General features: G+C 49.2%; 1 protein-coding gene and 1 long non-coding RNA gene across 5 annotated transcripts in view; one reads left to right on the top strand and one right to left on the bottom strand.

The window, feature by feature from the left end:
• The window catches only part of HIP1 (huntingtin interacting protein 1), a 164,603-nt gene extending 147,966 nt beyond the window's left edge, over positions 1 to 16,637 (bottom strand). Inside the window, exon 1 of one of the 3 annotated variants that reach the window (XM_017654511.3) lies at positions 16,441 to 16,637. In XM_017654511.3, the coding sequence (XP_017510000.3) occupies positions 16,441 to 16,560 (120 nt within the window). In that variant the 5' untranslated portion in view covers positions 16,561 to 16,637. The remainder of the gene's footprint in view (positions 1 to 16,440) is intronic. The other 2 variants (XM_073215185.1, XM_073215184.1) reach the window with 2 other exon arrangements.
• Positions 16,638 to 16,710: 73 nt separating this feature from the next.
• LOC140844055 (uncharacterized) overlaps positions 16,711 to 23,042 on the top strand; it is a 60,826-nt gene continuing 54,494 nt past the window's right edge. For both annotated transcript variants that reach the window (XR_012122200.1, XR_012122199.1), the window contains exons 1-2: positions 16,711 to 16,970; positions 18,806 to 18,912. This is a non-coding gene — a long non-coding RNA (uncharacterized lncRNA). The remainder of the gene's footprint in view (positions 16,971 to 18,805; positions 18,913 to 23,042) is intronic.

Here is a 23,042-nt window from a genome sequence, read left to right as displayed (position 1 = left end):
GTCCCATGTTGCTGTCGGACTTGGTGTTAAGTCCCTCTTAGAGCACACAAGGCATTCATTTCTTCTGGGCTCTGCTGACTTCTTCAAAGGTCAATGGCAAGCCCCACCTACGGGCTACAGCCCACATTGTCATTTGCCCTGTGTGCAACAAACACTGGTGTAGCCATTGGGCCACATCAGAGGCAGGCTTTCCTTGTAACCAGCGCACCAGGGCCAATGTATCTGCTTCATCATTCCCTGGGGATGCCAAAGGCAAATGGCCAGTCACATGATATATAGTAACTGTCTTAGTCTGACCAGAAGGCCACAGGTCTTGCCACAACTCTTGCCCCCAAAGGAGCTAGTGACCAACTATCCAGCTGGCATGATACCATGTTGGTAGCCACAGGGTCAGGTCCCGATAGATGGCCCAGCTGTCAGTGCAGACAACTATGGGGGAAGGCTTCTGGGTGATCACGACCCATACCACCTTCAACTCAGCCCATTGACTGCTCTTTCCCTCTCCATCCTCCATCCATATTGTCTCAGTCTTAAGATGGAAAGCCACAGCCTTCCACTTCAGGGGCTGCCCATGACTAGAGCTGTCTGTGTACCAAGCATCTTCAGGTATAGGGGCTTTTCCCTCCTGATAAGGAGTCTTGACTACTAATGGTTCAAAAGCAAGTTCTTCCTGCTTTCCACTGGTATAGGTCACTGGCCCCAATAAGCATTGTGGTTCTCCACTTAAGGGGCTAGGAGAGAGGGCACTGCGCTGCTGTAAACATGCACCCCATTTGGCCAGTATAGGTGTCTGAGTCACGCCACTCTGTGGCCTCTGGGTCTAGTCTCGCATCCACCCCATGATGGTATAGGTGGTTATTACCTTGGTTGCAGCTGTTCCAGCAATGGACTCCGTAGCGAGCAAGGCGTGGTACACAGTGGCCAGCTGCTTCTCTATCAAGGTGACCTGGACCTCTGCTCCTTTCCATAGTTGTGACCCGAATCCAATAGGTTGGCATGCTGTTCAAGACGCTGCCAAAGACCCCATCCATAACCATCTTTGGTTACATGAACATTTAGTTCACAGGGCCTTAATGAGTCCATTACATACAAGGCCTGTACGGCCTTGACTGTCCACCTGGCAGGAATAAAACAGCTGCACGTCTTATCCCAGTCCCACCTGATGCCCTTTTGTACCAACCGGTATAAGGGCTTCAGAATATAAGTGCGGGATAAACACTCTCCAGTAGCCCAAAAGACCCAGAGTGGTATACTGCCACAGTGGTAGGGGTGGGGAAAGCCTGGACCTTGTCTATGACTCTGCAGGAACAACTTTAGTTTTACCCGACCAGACAACACCGAAGAACTTCAGACAAACCAGATCCCTGAACCTTGGTGCTCTTCACAGCCCATCCTTTTTCCTGTAGATGTTGCAACAGTCTAGCAACTGCCCCTTCTAAATCTGAAAGAGAATCAGATATGAGCATAGTATCATCAATGTAGTGATACCACATCACTGTTTGCGGTTTCCTCCATGTGGCCAAGTCCTGGGCTACAAGTCCATGACAGATGGTGGACTATGGAGATATCCCTGTGGAAGGACAGTGAATGTCCACTGCCGGCCTTCCCATGTGAAGGCTAGCTGTTCCTGGTTTTCCTGTGCTATATCAATAGAGAAGAAAGCATTAGCAAGGTCTACTACATAATGATGTTCCCAGTTCATGGCTGAGGGTGTCCAGAATGTCTGCTATAGAGGGGACAACAGCATGCAAAGGAGGTGTGACTTTATTCAGTTCCCTGTAGTCTATGGTCACACGCCAGGAGCCGTCTGGTTTTCTCACTGGCCACACTGGGGAATTAAAAGGACTATGAGTGGGTTTTCTGATGCCCACCCTCTCCAACTCCTGTAGAGTTTCTCTAATTTCCTTGTGCCCCCCAGGTAATTTATACTGCTTAGTTTGTCACCTGCCAAGGTACAGGCAGAGCTACAGGTGGGTGCTTAGCATGTCCCCTCAGAATTGCCTTTACAACACCTGCAGTGATCTGTAATGACAGGCCCTGCAGTAAGGATATCTACCCCCAAAATATATTCAGGGATGGGAGAAATGTACACAGTATACTCCTTTGGGGGTAAACGCCCTATCCCCAATGAGATTTGGGCTTTCTTCACTCTAATTGCCTTTTCCCCATTGCCATCTATCACAGCAGGGGCCCCGGGAAAATGCTCAGGGTTGCCAAGAATCGAAGAACACTCAGCTCCTGTGTCCACCAGCACCAGGATACGTTGTACATTCACAGGGGAATAATTAATTGCTAATTCTACATGTGGCCTCTGGTCCCCACCATGTCCCCCAAGGTGGGGACTTTGACCATCCCCCTCAGTCAAACCACGATGCCCAATCAACCTCCTTGGGAGTGGGGACTCAGGTGAATCCTGAGTACTGTCTCCCAAGAAGTTTTGCAGGGACACAGGCCAGGCATGAGGCCTTGACTCTGGTTTGCGTGTCCTGGACCTCAGTGGCTGGAACTGCTGCTCTGGCTTTAATTGGTACCACAGTTCTAACAATACTCTATTGGGCTGCCCATCGAGTTTTTCTTTTACTACCCCGGCCTTTATCAAATCAACCCACATCTGGGTCCTCGAGACCTTCACGGGGCCTTCTGCACCTCTCCTTTCAGTCACGGCCTGTACTTCCCTCCATGCCCTCATTGTTTCAACCTCCCCCAGATCTGCTAAAGTACAAGTAGCCTCCGTTATGGGTTGCCCTAGGTGGGGGGCAAGAGTAGTCACTAAGACCCAAAGAGAGATGTGGGAGCTGTATGCAGCACCAGGTTTCTCATTCCTATAGTGAACACCCCCCTTCATAAGGGCCCTGGGGTTCCATATTATAGATTATGTTTTTCATACCCAATTACCGCAGTACCTGTTGGAGCTCTGCATACGTTATCTAACTACTGGGAAAATATGGTAAATCAGCCTGATTAGGCCAAGCTATCCTGATGGCAGCTGTCAGCCATTTCAGTAGTGTCTGATTCCCTGAGGCATGACGGGAATTTTGTAACCACTGCCAGAGGGAAGGGTGAGTCTGTCAGGGAAGCCATTCTACTCATCTCAATACCTGACACAACAACGTTTTCCACCCCCATATCCCAGAGACATAAAAGCCATGCAGACAGAGATTCTGACGGCCTCTGCCTATACCAGACGCTCATGTCCACCAGCTCATCCTGGGTATAGGAGCGGAGCATGGAGTGCTCCACAACCTGGGGAGGAGGCTGCTCCTCCCACTGAGGGGCCTGCGGTTGTTTCGTTTTTATTTTCTTAATTACAGCTGGGCGGGCCTTTACAACAGGAGAAGACGGTACCCCTGGCAGTGGCCTGGGTAGAGATCTGCCAATAGCCCTGCCTCCTCCTCTTCTTCCTCAGGCTCCTCCACCATTTCCGGGGCTGAAGGCACTACTCCTTCCTCCCCTTCCCCAATGGCCTCCTGCAACCGGTCTACCCCCTCGCCACTAAGGAACCTTCTAGGAGCATGACCTGCCTTTTCACTAACTGTCTCTCTTCTTTAACAGCATCCCATAGGTTATCGCCCAACTCCCCCAAGCAATGCTGAAGTGTATCTCTCTCCTGCCTGAGTCCCTCAGTAATCCTCTCTTTCTCCTGTATAACATTTTCCACTATCTCGATGAAAAAGAGACCCTACAATGCCAGCTGCTACACGGCCCCCTAAGGTCTCCAAGCAATCTTCCAATTCACGGAGGGCTAATTCTGCAGCTTCCGGTGTTTCCACCCTTCCCCATTTCTGGGGAAGGCCCCACCCCTCTAGGAGGTACTTTACCATACACCAACTCCCCATTAGGGGTTCCCAAGTTGGAAGCGGCACAGCTGGGGGGATAATAACAGGTGAAGTGGCACCCTCTGCCGCTGCATCCGCTGGGGCCTCCCCACCATCCACAGGAGCAGCCCTCCCAAAGGTCACACCCATTATGACAGATTTCGGGTTCAGAGGCACCCTGCGGACTGCCACCAGATTTAAGTCCAGGGAGAGGAAATCCAGGGGCAAAATACCTCTAAAAACCGAAATTAGTCAAAGGGAAAAATAAAGTTTAAAACCCGTTTATTGCTCACAAACCGCAGTCCCGAACCGTCTTTCTCCTCTGCTCTGGAAGCAGCCAGCAAGCAAGCAAACCAGCCCCCCTCCCCTTAACCTCTCAGGTGCAGACACACCCTGGGTTGCCCAGGTAATTACCCATTGACATGGAGATGAACTTCTCTCCACCCCTGAGGATATGCAAATACACTAAAGCCAGGTGAGATATTCTGGAAATGTTACAATTTTACCCACAGACTTGATCAAACAAAAATTTTAAGGTTAAGTAAATTATATCTGTGATCCTCAAACTTGGAAATGCACCAAAGAACTCCACGGCCCAGCAATAAAGAATATTTTGAACAGGCTGCTATATTGTTTTTCCAGGATAAAACTTCTCTGTGAGTCAGTGCTAAGTGTGGAAATCCAATGTTTTATCTATGGCCACAATAAAGCACGATAAAATACCAAGTCCTTCCAGGTTTAAAACGGTGGCCTGTCTGTGCAGCGAGGCACTGGCTCCATTAGGGTTCTGGCCCTATAACACAAGTTACCTGTTATCATCCAGTATTAGCTCTTATCACTGCTGTAACAAATTACCACAAACATAGCAGCCTGAAACAACGCCCATTTCCCATCTCATCATTCTGTAGGTCAGAAGACCAACACTGGCCTCACTGGGCTAAAATCAAGGTGTCAGCAGGGCTGCATTCCTTACTGGAAGCTCTGGGAAAAAATCCCTTTCCAGCTCATCCCATTTGTTAGTAGAATCCAATTCCTGGCAGTTAGAGACCTAAAGTTCCCATCTCTTTGCAGTGCGGGGCTGTCCTTAGCTCCAAGAGGCCTTGCATGTGGGCTCTTACATCTCAGAGCCAGCAATGGCACTTAGAATCCTTCTCACACTTGGAATCTCTGTGCCGCAGCCCTCTTCTACCTGTTTTCAAGGGCCTGTGTGATTAGACTGGGCCTACCTGGATAATCCAGGCTATTCTCCCTATCTTAAGGTCCTTTATTACACCTGCAAAGTCCTTTTGCACAGAACAAAATACGTTCACAGTTGTATATGTTGATGGTGGGATGTGGGGAGCGTGCATTATTCTGTCTATCACACTCCACGTCTCACTTCTACACTGCCGAAGGAAACCCATCAGGCCACTGTGAAACACAAAGTGAACACAAATCAGGAATACTGGCTCCCAGGCCACTAGCTCTGGGTGTACCATACCCGGACACAGCAGCCTCCCTCTGCAAATTACATCCCTCCCATGAATTCTCCACTCCTAAAGCACACACACCTTTATTCTACCAGTGTTGCCAGAAGTTGTATTTCAATCCAAAGTGACACAGATCATATACATTCATCATAATGTTGGGCACTGGCCTTGAGTGGGAACTGGTCCTATTCCATTTTGTTACAGCAACAATCAAATACAATCAGGTCCTTAATATGTATTATTAGTTCATTCAACAAACATTTACTGAGGTCCTACTGGGTGCTGATCAGTGTGCTTGGGGGTGAGGCCTACAAATAAGGCCAAGCTACAGGGAGGCTTGCAGTCTGGGACAGGACGGATACCCCAACCAATGTGTTAATACAGAAACACACAGAGGTACCATCAAATAAATGAGCCTGTAAGAGTCAGGGAAGACTTCCCAGAGGAGCCATAAGAGGTGGGACTTCAAGGATGTTGAAGAGTTTGGTTGGTGGGCAATGCCGGGAGAAGCGCTCCAGGCAGAAAAGAATGCGCCACCTGGAAAAACACAGAGGCATGGGGCTCCGCGGGGCAGGAATGCAGGGGAGTGGTAGGGGCTGTTGAGGCTGGTAAAATTTGGGCTCTGTGCTATGTCAGGGGGCTTGGGTTTCAGTTTAGAGCAATGCAGCATAAGCAGAGGTTTTTAAAATATGGAAAGGTACCAGCAGTTGCACCTTTTAAAACAGAATGACAGCCAAGGAAAGGGTAGAGACCAGAGGGCAGGCCACACAGAAGAGTTAAGGCTTGAGGCAAAGGCCTGAAATAAGGTGGAGGCCAGGGTGAAGAAATGGGAATAATACAGAGAGCAATGGAGGAGACGGGGGCTCTGTGTCCAGCTGCAGGGGTACAGAATGAAAGGGTATCAGAAATGACTGGGAAGATTTCCGCTTGAATGGCCAGGGAAGCTTATAAATTGGGATTCTCTAAAACTGAAAGCAGAAGAGACTGAGCAAGTTTGAGGCAAGAGATGGAGTTCCAGTTTTGGTTGGGTTGGATTTTTTCTTGTCAGCTGCAATGGGCTGAGTCTGTGCAGAGAGGGCCTGTCCTGGAATAAGGATGTTAAGGTAGGCAGATCTTAAGTCACTTCCAAGCGTGAGTCCAGGAGGTGACGTTCAATAGCAAGACCCACAGCTACAACGCAGAGTGGGGCTCTCCGGAGCCCTTTTGCTCCTGTGGACCCAGACTCAGGGTTCAATCAAGGTTCACCATTCAGAACTGGGACCAAAAATGGCTGACACACATTCAGTCCTTTATTCAAAATATTTTATCCTTCAGTCCACAAACCCTTAACAAGAGTTGCTTGGGGCCAGACACTGTGCCGGGAACCTGAGGTTTACAAAGATTAATAAGGCACTTAACATGTATTTTTTGCAACATGCCTACAATTCTAAACCCAGAGGAGCCCTGGGTGGACCTGTTATTCCAAGGGGAGGTTGCCCTGGATCTTGCTCAGAGAAGAAACCACACGTGCCTGTATGTCTCTTTCTGAAGGATATGGAAACTGGGAGGGAAGGAGATAACATCAGATAAGACATACCCAAGGAAACATAACCAAGGAAAACCAAACAGAAGAGGCATCTGCTTCAGGCCCAGCATGGGAGAAGTGACACAGGACAGAGGGGTTAGAATGTAACACATGCAGAAACTGCCTCACCTAAGAGCTGTCACTGTGAGCTGGCCCCAGGAACCACACAGCCAGAAGGAGACCTCCAAGGATCACTGTTAAAAGGTCAGTGTTTCCAGAGAAAACAAGAAGTGACTCTACAGCATCTTACTAGGCTGATGGACAGTGACTCTAATGGGGATTGTGGGGGGGACTTGGTGAAGGGGGGAGCCTGGTAAACATAATGTTCTGCATGTAATTGTAATGATAACAACAACAAAAATTAATAAAACAATATACATCCTAAAAAAAAAAATATATATATATATATATAAGGGCAAGGAATTTTAAAGTATACGTGTAAATTACACATGGATGTGTAAATATATTTAAAAACCATATGTAAGCCTGTTTTTAAAAGACCTAAAGTCTACTCTTATACATATATAAAAAACTCATGTACATATGAGATACATATATATATATATATAAACTCTTGAGAAAAATTTTTTTCAAAGCCAACATAACAGTAAACTCAATAGCTCATGGCATATTAAAAAATTTAAACGGAAAGATTTGGGTTAATTATATTTATAATTTCTATCAACATTTTAAAAAGAAAAAAACATTTTGATAATTTTAGACATTCTAAGTGTATATAGCTACTGTTACGTATACAAACACATTTTTAAAAATATCAATGGAACATAGGCATACTAGTCTCTTCAGATTGTATTCTTTTAAATAAATGTATAGATATTACTTATTTAATGGTACAAGCATGTGTGCACATATACCTTCTTCTCTGAATACATCTGTAGGACATATTCTTAGAATTTACTTTTCATAGATTGTGCAATTTTAACAGCATTGTCAAATGGCCCTCCAGAAGATCATGTAAATGCACACTCCAATCAGTAGTATTTGTATTTGACAGTATGTTGACCTATACCCTCTACAATTATTGTCTATTATCAAATAAACATCCAGGTCTTCAGTTTTATTCAAATGTGCTTCTTTTGTGTCTAGAGGCACACTTTCTTCTCTCACTCTCTCCTTTAAGAACTTATCACAACTTTGTTTTGTACGTTACAGATAGATATCCTGAGCCTTAGTGGTGTAAAGTTAGATGGTGGGGCAACTCGCCAACCAAAGATGGAACTACAGACTCACTGCCACTAAGGAAGGTAGACCCAAGACATGAATGAATGGAAGCTGAGGGAAACATGCTAAGTGTGGGCTAACGACAGGTCTCAACTTCATGGCTACATGTTACAGCACTTCTCGGAATATGCTGCTTATATATGCACAATTCATAAACAAAAAGCCTCCTACTTCCAAGGCGGCCAACAGAAGTGCTTTCCACGGGGAGGATGGATTTGACAGAGGCCTCAAAGTAGCAGGTTATTAACCTCCTCAAGACCCTGCTATTCTCTAGGAGAAGGGTTTTGCTTTTTTTTGTTTTATCTTTTGCATTTTGAAATGTAATATAGAGGCAAAACTGCACAGACAAACATGTCCCACTTAAGGAAATACCATAAGCCATCATCCAGGCCAATAAACAGATGGCTGGACCTCAGCAACTCCCCCTGTGCACTTTCCCAATATTAATCCAAGGTTAATCTTTATCTGGACTTTTACGGTAATTAACCTTTCTTCTTTACAGTTTTAGTGACTAAGCAACACCCTTTAATACCAGTTTAGCTTTGTCTGGTTTTTTTTTGAACCTGATATAAATGGAGGCACCCAGCAGGTTTCCTTTGGGGTCTGCCTTTGTTTCACTCAACATTATGTTTGTCAGTTTATTCATTTTCACTGTGGTTTATTCATTTTCACTGTTGGAACAGTATTACACGAGTGTATCACCATTTCTGTAGCCACTGTCGGTGGATTTTTGGTCTCTTTCAAGCTTGTGGTTCACAAAATATGATTATGAATAGTCTTCTAAGTATCTTTTGGTGCATGTGTATGCGTTTCTTTCAGGTATATAGCCAGCAGTGGAACTGTTGGGTTATTGGATCTGTGTATTGGATCAATTTTAGAACAATACCAGGCTGGGTTCCAGTGTGGCTGCACCAGGGTACAGCCTTTCAGCACAGGAGCATTTTCCCTGCTTCACATCCTTGCCCATGCTTGGCACTGCCAAGGTTTTTTTCCTTCATTTCTATTTCATCCTGATGGACATACAGTGTTACCTCGTAACTTTAATTTGCATTTCTGATTATTAGTGAAGCTGCACACCTTTTCATATGTTTAACTGGCCATTTGTTTATCCTCTTTTGTGAAGTTCCTCCTGCCTGTTTTTGGTTAAGTCATCCTTTTAAGTTGTTTACATAGTCTAGACTGAGGCCCTTTCATGGTTACATGTGTTGCAAAAATCTCCCAGGAAGAATTTCAAATGTCCAAATAAATCAAATGGAAAATACTTAGGGAAAAAAAAAATTTTCTCTCTACCTTTTCTTAGTTACCAGCCCCACATGGAGTTTCAGCTTTAAAGGAAGATACAGAAAGTAAAATACACATTTGAGATCAGACCCACCATGTTGAAGCCTCAGCTCAGCCACTTCCTGAGTGCTTCTGGGCAAATCACTTAAGCCCTCTGAGCCCCAGTGCCCATACTTGAGAACTGACCACAATCACTTATTTATTGCACGGTTGTTCTGTGGCTGAAAGAGGTTATGTATAAACATGATTTATAAAGGGCAAACAGTGTTAGCTGTTGTTAAATCCAAAGCAATTGGCCACACTGGCTTCCTGAATGATCCAGGCCAGCTTCCTGAGCTGTCTCATAGTGCTAAGCAGAGGCTGTGGCAGAAACCTTTCAGACCCCAGAAAATCCCCTTTCTCTCACTGTCTAAGCCAGAGGATACCTTCAAATCCCCACCCCTCCCCCACAGGGTCAGACTGTACTGCCCAGAAGCTGGGAGTAGGGCTCCTCCCTGCCTGCCCGGCAAGAAAACAGGAAACAGCCCCTACCCTGCCAGGAGGTGGGGCTGACAAGTTCCCCTTCCCAGGTGGGAATCTCTCCAGGCCATGAGCCCTCTGGTTGCAGGAAAAGCACTAGCTGTGCATTACACAAGGCTGCACCCCGCCCAGGCCTCCTCTGTGCTGTCCGCAGGTTGTGGAGTAAGTGGACCAATGGTCGGGGGAGCATAAAAAGGCCCACATCAGTGCCTTGCAGATGTGCCAGGCAAGGAACCCCTTCAGTGCTCAAGTGGGGGCTGGGAATCTGCTCTCCTGGGCCACATGGACTCCTCATTCCTAAGGTGCAGTACCATCCATTCTGGAGCCCCATTCTATACACAGCGGGCATTCGGGAACACTTTTTCAAGGGAGCAGTTGACAGCTCAGAAGAAATGGACACCTTACTCCATGGAGTTATTTAAGCTAAAACATTGGAGAGCTGCACAGACCCTCAGAGATCTTTTCCAGCCTCCCCATTTTGAAATGAGAAATTCAGTAGCAGAACCAGATTTGCTCTCTTTCTGGGGAGTGCTCTCATACTACTCTGCTCTCATCCTGAAATCCCTTATGCTCTGTACCCCAAACTCCAGCACCTGAGGGCCACTGCCACCAGCCACATCCACCTGCCTGGGACACCAGGCCAGTCTCTCTCCTTTCCTGGCCATATCTCACAGTTCAAAAAGCCCTATGTGAAACAGAAAACAGCCCTGGGGAGTCCGAGACCATGCCCTAAGAATGTTTATAAAGCATGCTGAACTTTACAGAAATTCAAATAATTGGCCTTGAGCCCTAGTTCTGTTTTCAGACTCTGCAGGCTCTCTCCCAAATGGTTTCTCCAGCCCCGCTCTCAGGAGCTGGGCAGGAGCTTCCACCGTACCTGGGTGGACAGGCCCAGCACACAGGGCAGGTGCTTAGTAAGAATTAATCACTGGAAAAATCAAAGGACCCAGAGGGAGAAACTCCAAAACTTGCAAAGGAAAAGTGTCTGCAAGTGGAGGCCTGCCTGCAGCACCCAGGTTCCCTGAAGATCCTCCAACTGCTTTATATTCACAGCTGGCAAAGAAGCCCTGGTGCCTGCCTGTCTCATGCAAAGGCCCCCCTCACTGTCTGAGGCTGAGACCCCAGGAGCTTACAGCCTGGATGGGAAGCCAAGATGCGGGCTGGATGAATGCAAGAGACATACAGTAACTCTCTGGAATACACGATCTGGCTGGGACCAGACGGCAGGAGCTGTCTAGTGGAGGGATACAGTGGAAGGCCTGAAAAGGATAGGGACCAGGGACCCTGATGGTGCCACATCATGCAGAGTCTCTGGGGAGCCAGCAAATGTTCTTGAAAAAAAAAGAGTTACAGGGGTGTATTGGGCTTTTGAGACAATCCATCTGGCACCAAGCTATTTGGAAGACAGGGAGGATGGGCACTGCGACAATGCAGGCAAGAGGTACTAAGGGCAGAACAGTGAGACACAAAGGACGAGGCAACAAAGAGACACCGCAGGACAGAGTGTGTCTGTGAGAGCAAAGGAACGGAGGGCTCAGAATACACCAGGGAGATGACGGGAACCAGTGGAGACTATACATGGGCATCTGGAGGCTTGGGAGGCCCAAGTTCAAACAGGGCATGGTACATAGACATCCAGGGGCAGATGTCTAATGGGAAGTGGTTGTACAGTCTAGGATGTTAGGAGGCAGATGTGGGGCGTCAGCATCACGGAGATGAGAACATAAACTATCAGACGGAGGTGAGGACAGAGGAAGCGGATAAGGGGGGAAAGAGGAGTGCGGTGAGGAGAGCGCCTTGGGGACCCAATTAGTAGGGAGGAAGGAAGAACAGAGCCACAGGGGGCCAGGTGGTGATGCATGGACAGCAATCTTGTGGAGCCAGGCTCTGGGGCCGCTTTTCCTGGGTTTGAGTCCTAGGCTCTGACACTCACTTCAGAACCTTGAGCTGGTTATTAACCCCGCTAAGCCTCAGTTTCCTCTTCTGTGAAAGAGGGATTATAATTCATAAACTTGTTGCAGGAATTGAAAGCTGTGGCTCATGTGCAACCTTTACCATCTGCACATGGTCAATGGGGTAAATGTTGGTATTCTATCAATGGGAGATCAGAAAAGTACAAAATCATGGTTCCACACAAAGTTCTTAACATCCTTTCTGTTTTCGATGCCAACTAAGGGGGCAAGCAAGGGATAAGAAGAGTACAGTACCTTTTATGTTGGAAGCCATTCATGCACAGCCAGGGTTGAGAAGCACTGACTCTTCTGGTCCAACCCTAAAATTTTTCAGCCAGTGAACTGAGGGCTGAGCATCTGCTGAAGATCGTGAACAAGATGGCTGAAACACCCTACAGCTTAAACATGGAGACAGGGACTTGGCCATCCAGTTTTGAAGACCTGGTTTCATTGTTTACGCACTGTGCGACCTGAGACTAGTCACTTGACCTCTCCAAGACTGAGCTATTCAGTATGATAACGGTTATAAGTCACCCAGCATGTCCCTAGTACCCAACAGCCCGCAATATTTGTTTCTGTGTTTTCCTCTCTAGAACCCATCTCTTGGCTCTTCCAGGATGTTACACTCTGTGGATTATGGCTAAGGGTTTATTTCCTCCTCCGTGTCTCCCCCTCGGATCCCAGCACTCACCTACCACAGAGCAGAGCTGCTCAAACTTTGGGATGCATGGACCAGCCAGAGCTCTTGCTATGACTCAGTCCATCCTGCGCTGCTAACTGCCCCAGTGGTGCCACTGTGGCCTCTGTCCTCCGTGGAGAGGAGCCGCAGTGGCTGGTCCACCTCCCGGCTGACTCATGAGTTCCTCCGGGCTGGCCTCTGTATCTTACTCATCTCTGTGTGCACCCCCTACCCCCACCAATGGTATGCGCACATGGATAAAAAAATAAACAAAGCAGAGAGAAAACCATTTTCTGGCCAAGTACATACAGATGGGGTGTTTTGTTCCTCGGAGTGGCAGCTCTCCTGGTTCATTCCAGAACTGTTCTCCTGGCCGACATGAGGACAGTGTGGTGGAAGGGGCCCCAGATCTGGAACCTGGTGTCCTGGGTTTAATCCTGACCTTTCACTCACCAGTGGGTGGCCCTGCACAAGTTACCAAGCTCTCATCCAAAAAATGAGGGTGATATACCCAAACACAGTGCGGCCCCACCAAGTGGCTAAGACAAGCTTCATAAACTGTAAAGTGCTCCAAACAAAGTATAAGTATTGCAGCAGCTTTTTTGAGGGCAAGAACAGTCTTCATTTCCCTATAGCCTGAAGGTTGCTTGTGATGGGCTGAGTGGAGGGACACTCCAGGGGTCTGTTTGGACAGGGGGACTGTGGCAGGTGGGACCAGGGGTCCCCACTCTGGCCGGGACAGTAGCCATGTGCACTGTTGAGGATGAAGCTAGGAGAGCGGAGGAAAGGCTTCCTGGGGGCTGGCAGGAGTGAGGGAATGAGGCTGGTCTGAGGGCACAGGCAGCACACATGCAGGCCGGACAAGAAGGCAGGCAGAGAAATCAGAGTCCTCTGGTAGGCATGGGGCAGCGTTCCCGACTGAGGGTGTAGGAAACAAGGCTGGACCAGAGCTTGGGGCCACTAAGAAAAAACGTCAAGTACAGGTGTGCCCTGTAGCCCGACCAAGTTACCCACCCAGACCAGGGCTTCTCCACCGGAGCTAACCAGTCATTTTCTACCCTGGACTATAGCCAGTTCACGAGACACAAGCCTCAGGCATCTGAAGACAGGAAAGAGCAAGACACAGTCCTGCTCTCAAAAGGCTCAGACCTTACTGAGGCAACACAGAGAAATGGAGACAATACAGGGTAGCAGATGCTGGGGGTTCAAGGTGGGAGTGGCCAGTTCTGCTCCTCTCTCCACCTCAGCCAATTTGTCTCATCCACCCTCACCTCCAAATGCTTCCTTATGCCATTCCCCATTCCTGGAGTGCCCCAACCCCTTCTCTGCACTCAGCACATGCTAACTCATGCTGCCAGGTGGGGTTCAGTCCTGATGAGGGCTCCCAACCGCCTCCCACCTCCACATATGGCTCATAGGTGCATATGCTCTTGGTAATTATCATATTACCTAGTAACTCTTCTGTCCCTCTTCTGAAGAGTTAATTACAGCCCGCATGATTACTTACATGGTGCCTTCTCATGTCTCATCTCCCCAGATTATACCAAGAATCACTGAAATAATGCTCCACCGTTTACAAAATGTCTTCACGCTTATTATTTAATTTGATCCCCATAATAAACCTGTGAGGTAGGTATTATCTTTATTTTAAAATAAGGAAACCAAGGCTTAGAAAAGTTAAACAACCTGCCTGAGGCCACAGAGCGCAACCACATACCTGACTCAGACCTCTTCTAGCACCAATGCCAGGGCTCACTCTAGGACTCAGAGGCAACACAAGGCAGTGGTTAAAGGATAGGCCCACTTCCCGCTGTGTGACCCTGGGCAGGTTATTTAACCTCTCTGTGCCCAGATTTCCTCATGGAAAACGTGGCCAATAACCACCTTCTAGGTCCTTGTCGAGAGTAAAGAAGGTAATACAATAAAGTACTTAGAAAAGGGCCAAACACAATAATTAGTTACAATTACGACTGACCTTGGCTGATTCTTATGGTCTGTTAACTCATTAAAAAATTTTTTTTCTAATTCATTTTTATATCTCATAATACAGTTGATAGGCAGTCATTAAACAAAATTGATTTTTGCAAACTGACTAACGATCAGTTTTAGGATTGGTCTCTTCTTTTCTTTACTCTCCTAACCCTGCTGCTAATAGTTTCAACAACAGAAACCTCTTCCTGCTCCAATCTACCTCCTCGCTCCCACCCCTCCCCCAACAAGCCACCAGGACAAACGTGGCCAAGTAAGAGTGCTCTATAGAAAACCCTGACCTAGACTCTTCTTGTTTGGCTGTCCCTGGATAGCGAGGGGACATGCCAGTCCTGGGTGGAAACTTTCATAAACCTACTTTCCATTACTATAGTGGGTCAAAGTTTTATGCATAGTTCTCTATCGCTCCAGTTTTTACTTATTCTAGACTCTAGATGGAATGGGTTATCATAAAGTAACACCTCTTTATTATTCTTCTCTATTTCAAAAAAAAAAAAAGAATATTCACAGTTTCCTGGAGCAAGAAGCCTCATCACGGGACCGGACAGCTAGTTGAGGCAGCAGCCCTCACAGCAGACAGGCAGAGGGAAAACTACATCTTTTCCGCGGTCCAGACCATAGATAAAAGAATAAGCTTTGAACCCAGCGACAGTGAGCAGCCATCTCTCATCCCCACCCAGGCAGGAGACACTCCCTACTTTACATCACCCAGACACACCTGTGATGGGCCAGAGACTTCTGGAAAGAGGAGAGGATGAAGCCCCCTGGGGTGAAAAGCTTCATTCTTTGCAGGATTCCATGCACAGAACATTCAGTCAGTTCCTCATAAACTTTACTATCCAAAACCCCAAAGCCCTTCCCTCCCATTGTAGTGTGTTTGCCGGGAAGGAGCTGAACACAGCAGGGGAACCAGCCTCTGGCAGTGGAGGCCCAGCTGGATCTTCAAAGGTTCCACTCAGAGCAAGAGTGAAGAACAAATCTGCCCCATACAACTTTGGCACTGGGATTAAAAGAAGTTCTGTGCCCTTTGAAATGGATTTTGCATACAAACGAGCTGATGCACACCATAAACATGTCAGCTTTATTCAGCCAAATCAATATGCCAGGCATTAAAACTCTGAGGTAAAAATGGACGGTGGCTTTTTGTTGACACTGAGAAATTTTGGCCCCCAGCCCTGGTCAGGATGGACAAATAGGGCAGTCTGCCTATTCGCTGCCAGGCACATCTTGGGGGATAAAACCAAAATCCCAAGTCAGGGCTCTGGGTACCCGTAAGCAGTCGCGCCAAGTTCTCAATTTCTGCCCCCTGCCGGCCCCCTCCTCCAGCCCCCATTTTCCAAGCTCGGCCACACACCGCATTTCCTACATTCTTTCTCGTAGTCAGACCCCTTTAGCCGGGCCCTGGGAGGCCGAGAGCTGCGGGTGGCGTGAGCCAAGGAAGGGCACCGGGAAGGAGGTGCTGGGGTAGGGGGCGGGGGGATGTCCGTGCAACCCGGAGTTGAGGAAAGGCTCCTTACCCTTCACATCTCCAACCCAGCGCCGCACTGTCCGCCGCCACACTTGCATCTCCAAGTGGCCCCCACAATGCGCTTCTCCTGCCTAGGGGCGCCCCTTGTATTCGTCCCCCTTCCCTCTCACCGCCCCTGTGACCCCTCCGCTGCTCTGCCCCGTCGGGACCCGCTCCCCTCGCCACGCGGATCCTGCCGGCTCCTCGAGGCCGCCCGCCCTTTCCCCAGACCACTTGGGATGCCCTCGGATGCCCGACCTTCTCGGGATCGCCTCGACTTGCACACCAAATGCCCCTGTCGCGACGCCCTCACCCCGTCCTCCCCTGGGCCTTCAAGACCCCTTTTTCCTTCAAAGGCCGCCCGGACACTGCATCTCCTGTGATGCCCCAGCCACGCTCGCCCCGGGGTTCCCCGGTCCTCACCTGAGTCCGCTCGAAGCTCTCCCGCTCGGCCGCCTCCATCCCCGCGCTGACCCCGCGCCGACTAAGCACTTTGGGCAGGGGGTTGGGTACCTGCTTCATGGAACTGGCCATCCGGTCCATGTCGCCGCGCGGAGCGGAGTCACGGACGCTCCGCCGCCCCGGGATCCCCTCGGCACCGCCCGCCCCGCCCTACCCGCTGGGATCCGGCGCTAACGGGACGGCTGCCGCCTCCTATTGGCCGGAGCGCTGCCACTCTGTGAGGCCCCGCCCGGCCCCGAGGCTCCCCTCCCGCCCCCGCCTCTTCCCCCTCCCGCTCGGAGCCCCTCGGCGCGCCCTGCCCAGTTGGGCCTTCGGGACTGCGAGGTGTGTCCTGACCGGCCGGGAGGCCTGCCCATCACCGGGTCCCACCGCCCCCGGCGGGGGCGGGACAGGGCGGGGCCCGAACTGCCCTCTCCTCGCCCGCCCCGCCCGCAACGTCCGGCGCCCCCGCCCCCTCCCATGTCGTTCCTTACTGCTCCAGGCTCCGCGAGGTACCTTTGGGTGGGCTGGGGTCTGCTGGTAGGATGGCCGGTCCTCCAAGAGGGGATCCTGGCACTCTTGGGAATACCTTGTTTACTTCTTTCTGATTGGGACTGGAGAGCGCGGGATGGCTGGCTCGGCGGCCGGGGCCCCAGGATGCGCCCCCAGGACCTGCTCCCGCAGGAAGGGCCCTCGTCTGCCAGACCTGGCGGCCCCCACCCAGCTCCTCTGCTCCTGCCTCATCCTGCCCGGACCAAGATCTGTGCCCATCCCCTCTGCAATGAGCGCAGACCCGGCAGCGCTGGGCGCCTTCTTTCCAAACTTGGAGTCTGGACCCGGCCAGAACGCGTGCGTTGGTAGAAACTCCTGCAGACGCTTTGTTTATGCAGGATTTTGGCCCTGCCATCCTCTCAGACATAAGCCGAGGAACCGACGGCCAGGGAAGTGTGGTCTTTAGCGAAGACGCTGAAGAAAGTTAGAAATTCCTAGTTAAATGCCGAATTCGGTGTTCTAAAAATACATGCTTTGAAACTCAAAGTAAAGAAAGGCTTTGGGTTTTTTTAACAGAGTTTTTGATAAAAACTCGCACATTCAATAGAGAAGAGAGAGAGAGGGTGGGCCCCTTGGCAGGCACTAGGGAGGCCCTGAAGTCTTTTGCTCAGACCTGAGCTTTGCCGGGCTGGCCTTGCGTGGACACGATTATGGAGTCGAGAAGAAAGGGAGGGAACCAATGGGGAGACTCCGGCGGTAGGTGAGAGACAATGATGGCCTATACTGGAATGAAGAGAGGAAAGTTCTGTCCTGTGGGAATTCTGTGAATAAACTTGGACTAAGAGAATGGAGGGAGGGAGGAGGCAGTGGTGGGGCTGGAATTTCTGTACTGGAAGGATTTAAGGGTGGTAATGTGATGGAGCGGGACTTGCCTTGAGGCTTTATTTGCATAGTAAGCACACTGGTTTCACCTTTTCCTAAATTGTGTTTTTATGGGAGGCTTTGGGTGGTGGCTCTCCTTGGGTTCTCTGAGAAGACATTAGCTCTCACCTGGTTTTTGATAGTTTGTGTCAGGGAAGATGGAGATGACAGTAACTGAGGGGAGCGCAGAAGAGGTGCTGGTTAAGCAAGAGGAGATAACTTCAGTTCTAAACAGAGCAACGGCGACATAGACTTGACCTTGGCCAATGGGCAGGTGAATGGGTGGAAACAGGAGCTCCTGAGAAACAGGAGCAACAAGGCCAAGAGGGAGGACCCCAAGGAGCTGTTGGGAGATAAAGACAATAGGTAAGGGCTGGGGTTGGGCGTGTTTGGGGGCAGTGAAGGTGTATCAGCCAGACCTGCAATAGGAACCAGATTGCACCCTGGAAGGGCTAATTGGGAGTTGAAGAAAGAATGATGTACAAGGGTCTGACCTGGAGGAAGGGATCAGCAAGGGAGGGTGAAGCACCCAGGGATTACAACAGTGGGGAGCTGTTACTGAAGGCAAATTCTGGCGCACCAAGACCCCCACCCCTAAAGATCCAATCACCACTGACCAGATGGTCGCCCACCCCTGAAGATCTAATCACCAACGCAGAACACACCCTACCCCTACTCCTTAAAAATGTGCTTCCTCACCCATGAGCTGCTGCTCGCTCGCTCTCGCTCGCTCTCTCTCTCTCGCGCGCTCTCTCTCTCTCTCTCTCTCTCTCTCTCTCTCGGGGCAGCCATTTTTCTCTTTCAGATAATAAAATCTCTTGCATGGGCCCGTGTCTCCTGAGTCGTTCTGGGGTAAGGAGGGTCGTGGGGAGATACCCTTTCATTGGTGCCGTGACTCGGATGAGGTTCTCCCATTGACTTTGCTCTTCCTCAGGGAACCTGAGCTGCTTTGGGAAACCTCACTGCCCGATCCTCCTCCACGGGCTCACCATCCATTTCCCAGGTTGCTCGTCTTCTCACCCAACACTGGCCTTCATTTTGGTAAGTCTCCCCTTCATGGTCGACTTAAATGTCTGTTTGGAACCTAGAAAGTGACTGTTGAGTGTCCGGCACCCCCAAGGGCTCCTCTGGGACAGGGGCACCCCCAACCACGACTTTCAGAGTCACGGTTGATCCCCATATTCAACCCTTCTCTGCCTCCCCATGGTGAGAATCCTCATTCACTGAGGTCCTGTCTCCCTTTATCTACTCATAAACTCCTGGTACCAGGTACCAAGCCTCCTCAGCGTTTTTCACCTCGACCACCTTGTTAGAGGTGGTGACGACCCCTTAGCCGTGTTCAGTCTTCTCCTCAACCTTTCCTTATCACTCTGGGATGACTTTGCAATCTGTGAATGGTCTCATTCTCACCATGGGAGCTGGCCCTTCCACCCCCGTGGACCCGCCATTGGGATGTTTACCCGATAATCTCAAACCCCTCCACCTCACTCCAGACCTCAAACCTTTTAAGCTTATTCACTACTGTAATGAGATCTGGCCACAATATCCCTTGGACAATCAGTCTAAATGGCCTCCCAATGGCTCTTTAGATCCTAAAATTCTCTGCGACTTACACAACTGTGAGCACATGGACAAATGGAAAGAGATCCCTTATATCCAGGCTTTCTCCTAGCTCCGAACCAAGCCCGCTCTCTGTCTCCCTTGCAATCCTAAACATCTTCTCACTCTAAAAAACTTCACCCCACCACCCAGGAATTCCCACCACGTCCTCTGATTTTGACCCTGCTGATGAATCTCCCTACCGATCTCAAACCCCTACAACTCCCCCTCAACCACCAGTTCCTCTCCCGCCCCAACCTCCTCTGCAAGTTCAAAATCCCAACTCTCCCAGCTCCCCTAGTGCTGTTGCAGGAGTCGCAGCACCTCCTCCTCCTCCACAACCAGTTCCCCTTCCCTCACCCAGTCCCATGCCAAGCCCTCCAGTCACTCACTCTCAAACCCAGATCCTAGCCCCACTACAGGAAGTAGCCAGTACAGAGGGTGTCATCCGGGTCCATGTCCCTTTTTCTCTCTCCGACCCATCTCAAATTGAGAAAAGATAAGGCTCTTTTACCTCCAACCCAGCTACTTACATAAAAGAGTTCCAGTACCTAACTCAGTCATATGATCTTACCTTTCATGATATTCACATGATCCTATCCAATGCCTTTTGCCCAAGGAGCGCAGGTGAGTCTGTGAACAGGCTAGAACTCATGCTGATGAGGTTCACCAAACTACTCCAGCTCATCCAATAGGTGCTGAGGTGGTCCCTGACTGAGACCCTAACTGGGACTATAATATGGCAGGGGGAGTCACCAGTCGAGATCAATTCATCACCTGCCTTATGGCGGGTCTCAGGAAGTCAGCCAATAAAGCCATTAACTATGAAAAACCCCAAGAAGTTATTCAGGATAAAAATGAGAATCCCTTTATATTCCTAGACCATCTCATCAAAGCTCTTTTACAATATACAAACCTAGACCCTGAGACCCCAGATGGGAGATAATTATTAATGACCTACTTCTTCACCCAGAGTTTCCCCAGCATTAAGGCTAAACTTAGACGTCTAGAGAAGGGACCCTGAACTTCTCAGGCAGAAGTCCTGGCAGTGGCCTTCAAAGTATATAATGGAAGAGATGAGAAGGCCTGTAAACAAAAATATCGAATGCTGGCTAAGGCCTTTCAACCTACCCCAACCACTGGTGCTCGGGTATCCTCACTTCCTAAGAAGCAGCCAGGAGGACCTCCTGGTCCACGCTTCAAATGTGGTCAAATGAGTCATTGGGCTAGAGCCTGCCCAAATCCCCAGAAGCCCCCCAGTCCATGCTCTATAAGTGCCATCAGGAGGGACACTGGGCTGTTGACTGTCCTCACACACCAAGAGGTGCCAGGCCATCCAGCAATAACACTGCACACATAGACCTTCTGGGTCTGGTAACTGATGATTGAGGGGCCCCGGGACTCCTTCATCCGACCACTACCATCACTGTACAGGAGCCCAGGGTAACCATTGTGGTAGTGGGTAGGCCCATCTCTTTCCTTTTGGACACCGGGGCCACCTACTCAGTCCTGAAGGAGTTTTAGGGACCTCCCTCCCTTTCACAGTCCTCTATAGTCAGGGTAGAGGGCACACCTTATCAACCTTTACGAACTCCCATGCTTCACTGCATCTCTCACTCCTTTTTGGTGATTCCCCAGTGTCCCATCCCCCTTATGGGAAGAGACCTATTACACAAGGTTGGAGCTTCCATTACTTTCGCTCCCAGACTGCGCCTCAACCCCGATTTACCTTCAATCCCACTTTTACTTTGCCCTCCAACCCACAGCAAACCCACCTCCCTCTCCCTTTCCTCTGCCACCCCATCTAGTCGACCCTATAGTTTGGGGTACCCTCACCCCCTCTATCACCACCTGCCCCCCAGTAATGAATGATCAGACTTAAAGATCCCGCCTCTTTTCCCTCTCAACCTCAGTACCCACTGCCCTCAAGAGTTTACTGGGCCTGCAGCCAATTATCCAGGAACTTTTATACAAATGGCTACTATGACCAGCCAGTTCCCCTTACAACACCCTGATATTGGCTATCAAAAAACCTAATGGCTCTTATAGGCTAGTTCAAGATTTAAGAATTATCAGTGCAGCTGTTATTCCAATCCATCCAGTAGTCCCTAACCCCTATACTTTATTATCCACTATCCCCATCTCTTCTACTTACTTCTCCATCCTTGACCTCAAAAATGCATTCTTCACAATTCTCCATCCCAATGGGACCACTTACACCTTCAACTCCACAGACTACAAATCCTCCAATAATCTACTCCACAACCCAAACAGGACCTCCTTACAACTGCATAAGGTAGCATATGTGCCCTACTCCAAGAACAATGCTGCTTCTACACCAACAAATCTGGTCTCGTCCGGGATGGCACTAAACACCTCTGCGAACAAGCCTCCAAACTCCTAGAAAACTCCCCTAACAATCCGTTTCCTTACCCCTTCAATTGGCTCCTGCCCCTCCTAGTCCCTATTACCTTTATTATTATTATTATCCTTTTCCTACCCTGCTTCATTATATTCCAAAAATTCATTCAAAATCAAATTTTGAAAATTTCTAACCATACTGTCAACCAGTTACTCCTCCAGGGCTATCAAGGCCTACTCACAAAGAATAACAAAACCAGCTAAATGACATCACGAATCATCTCAAGATGCCCACCCTTCCCCAACTTTACAGCAATGACCTCACTAACCCCAGAATCTGCGCCCCCTTCCATCAAGAAGTAGCTACAGAATGAGATTCTATACCCAGTTTCCCAGAGGCCCAATTAAGAAAAGAAAAACACGGGAATGAAGGCAAATTCTGGCGTACTAAGACCCCCACCCCTTAAGATCCAATCACCAACACAGAACACACCCTACCCCTACTCCTTAAAAACGCGCTTCCTCACCCACGAGCTGCTGCTCCCTCTCTCTGGGGGCAGCCATTTTTTCTTTCAGATAATAAAATCTCTTGCGTGGGCCCGTGTCTCCTGAGTCGTTCTGGGGTAAGGAGGGTCATGGTGAGATACCCTTTCAGTTACCAGCCTTAGACCTGAAGGGGCAAGCAGACAGAGCTGTACCAGACCCAGATAAGAGCACTAGTCATGGGAGGAGAGGCACCAGACTAGAGCTATTGTCTTAGGTAGAAAACTAGTCTCTGGGAGACCCCAATCTCTTTCTGTCCCATCCTCTGATTTCCTACCAGTGCTTCCCATTGGCCAAACCCAACAGGAAGTTGGGGTTGTGGAGGGTCAGGGTGATACATCAGTATTACCCCAACCCCTCCTTCCAGGCACAGAGCAAAGTGGAGAAGAGTAGAGGCTGGATTCAGAGGGACCATGGGAGATCCCAGCACAGAGGACTCTTGGGAGGATGCCTACAAAGAAAACAGATGAGATTAATAATAATGTTACTTCTGTGTGCCCATTCTTAGCCCTGTACCCACCTCACACTCTGAATTCAGCTAAAGAGTGATTTATGACCCTTTGCCCAGAGTTTATGACTTTAATAAATAAGGGCCCTTTAAAAAAAAGATTAAGGGATCAGCCTAGTTCTCTTTAGAATAAACCAGGGTGGGAATCAGGAATTTGTGG

The sequence above is a fragment of the Manis javanica genome, chromosome 10, assembly GCF_040802235.1.
Source record: "Manis javanica isolate MJ-LG chromosome 10, MJ_LKY, whole genome shotgun sequence".
In the NCBI taxonomy this organism is placed as follows: domain Eukaryota; kingdom Metazoa; phylum Chordata; class Mammalia; order Pholidota; family Manidae; genus Manis; species Manis javanica.
Note: the sequence above shows the minus strand (reverse complement) of the source record. Positions and strands in the feature narration are given on the sequence as shown.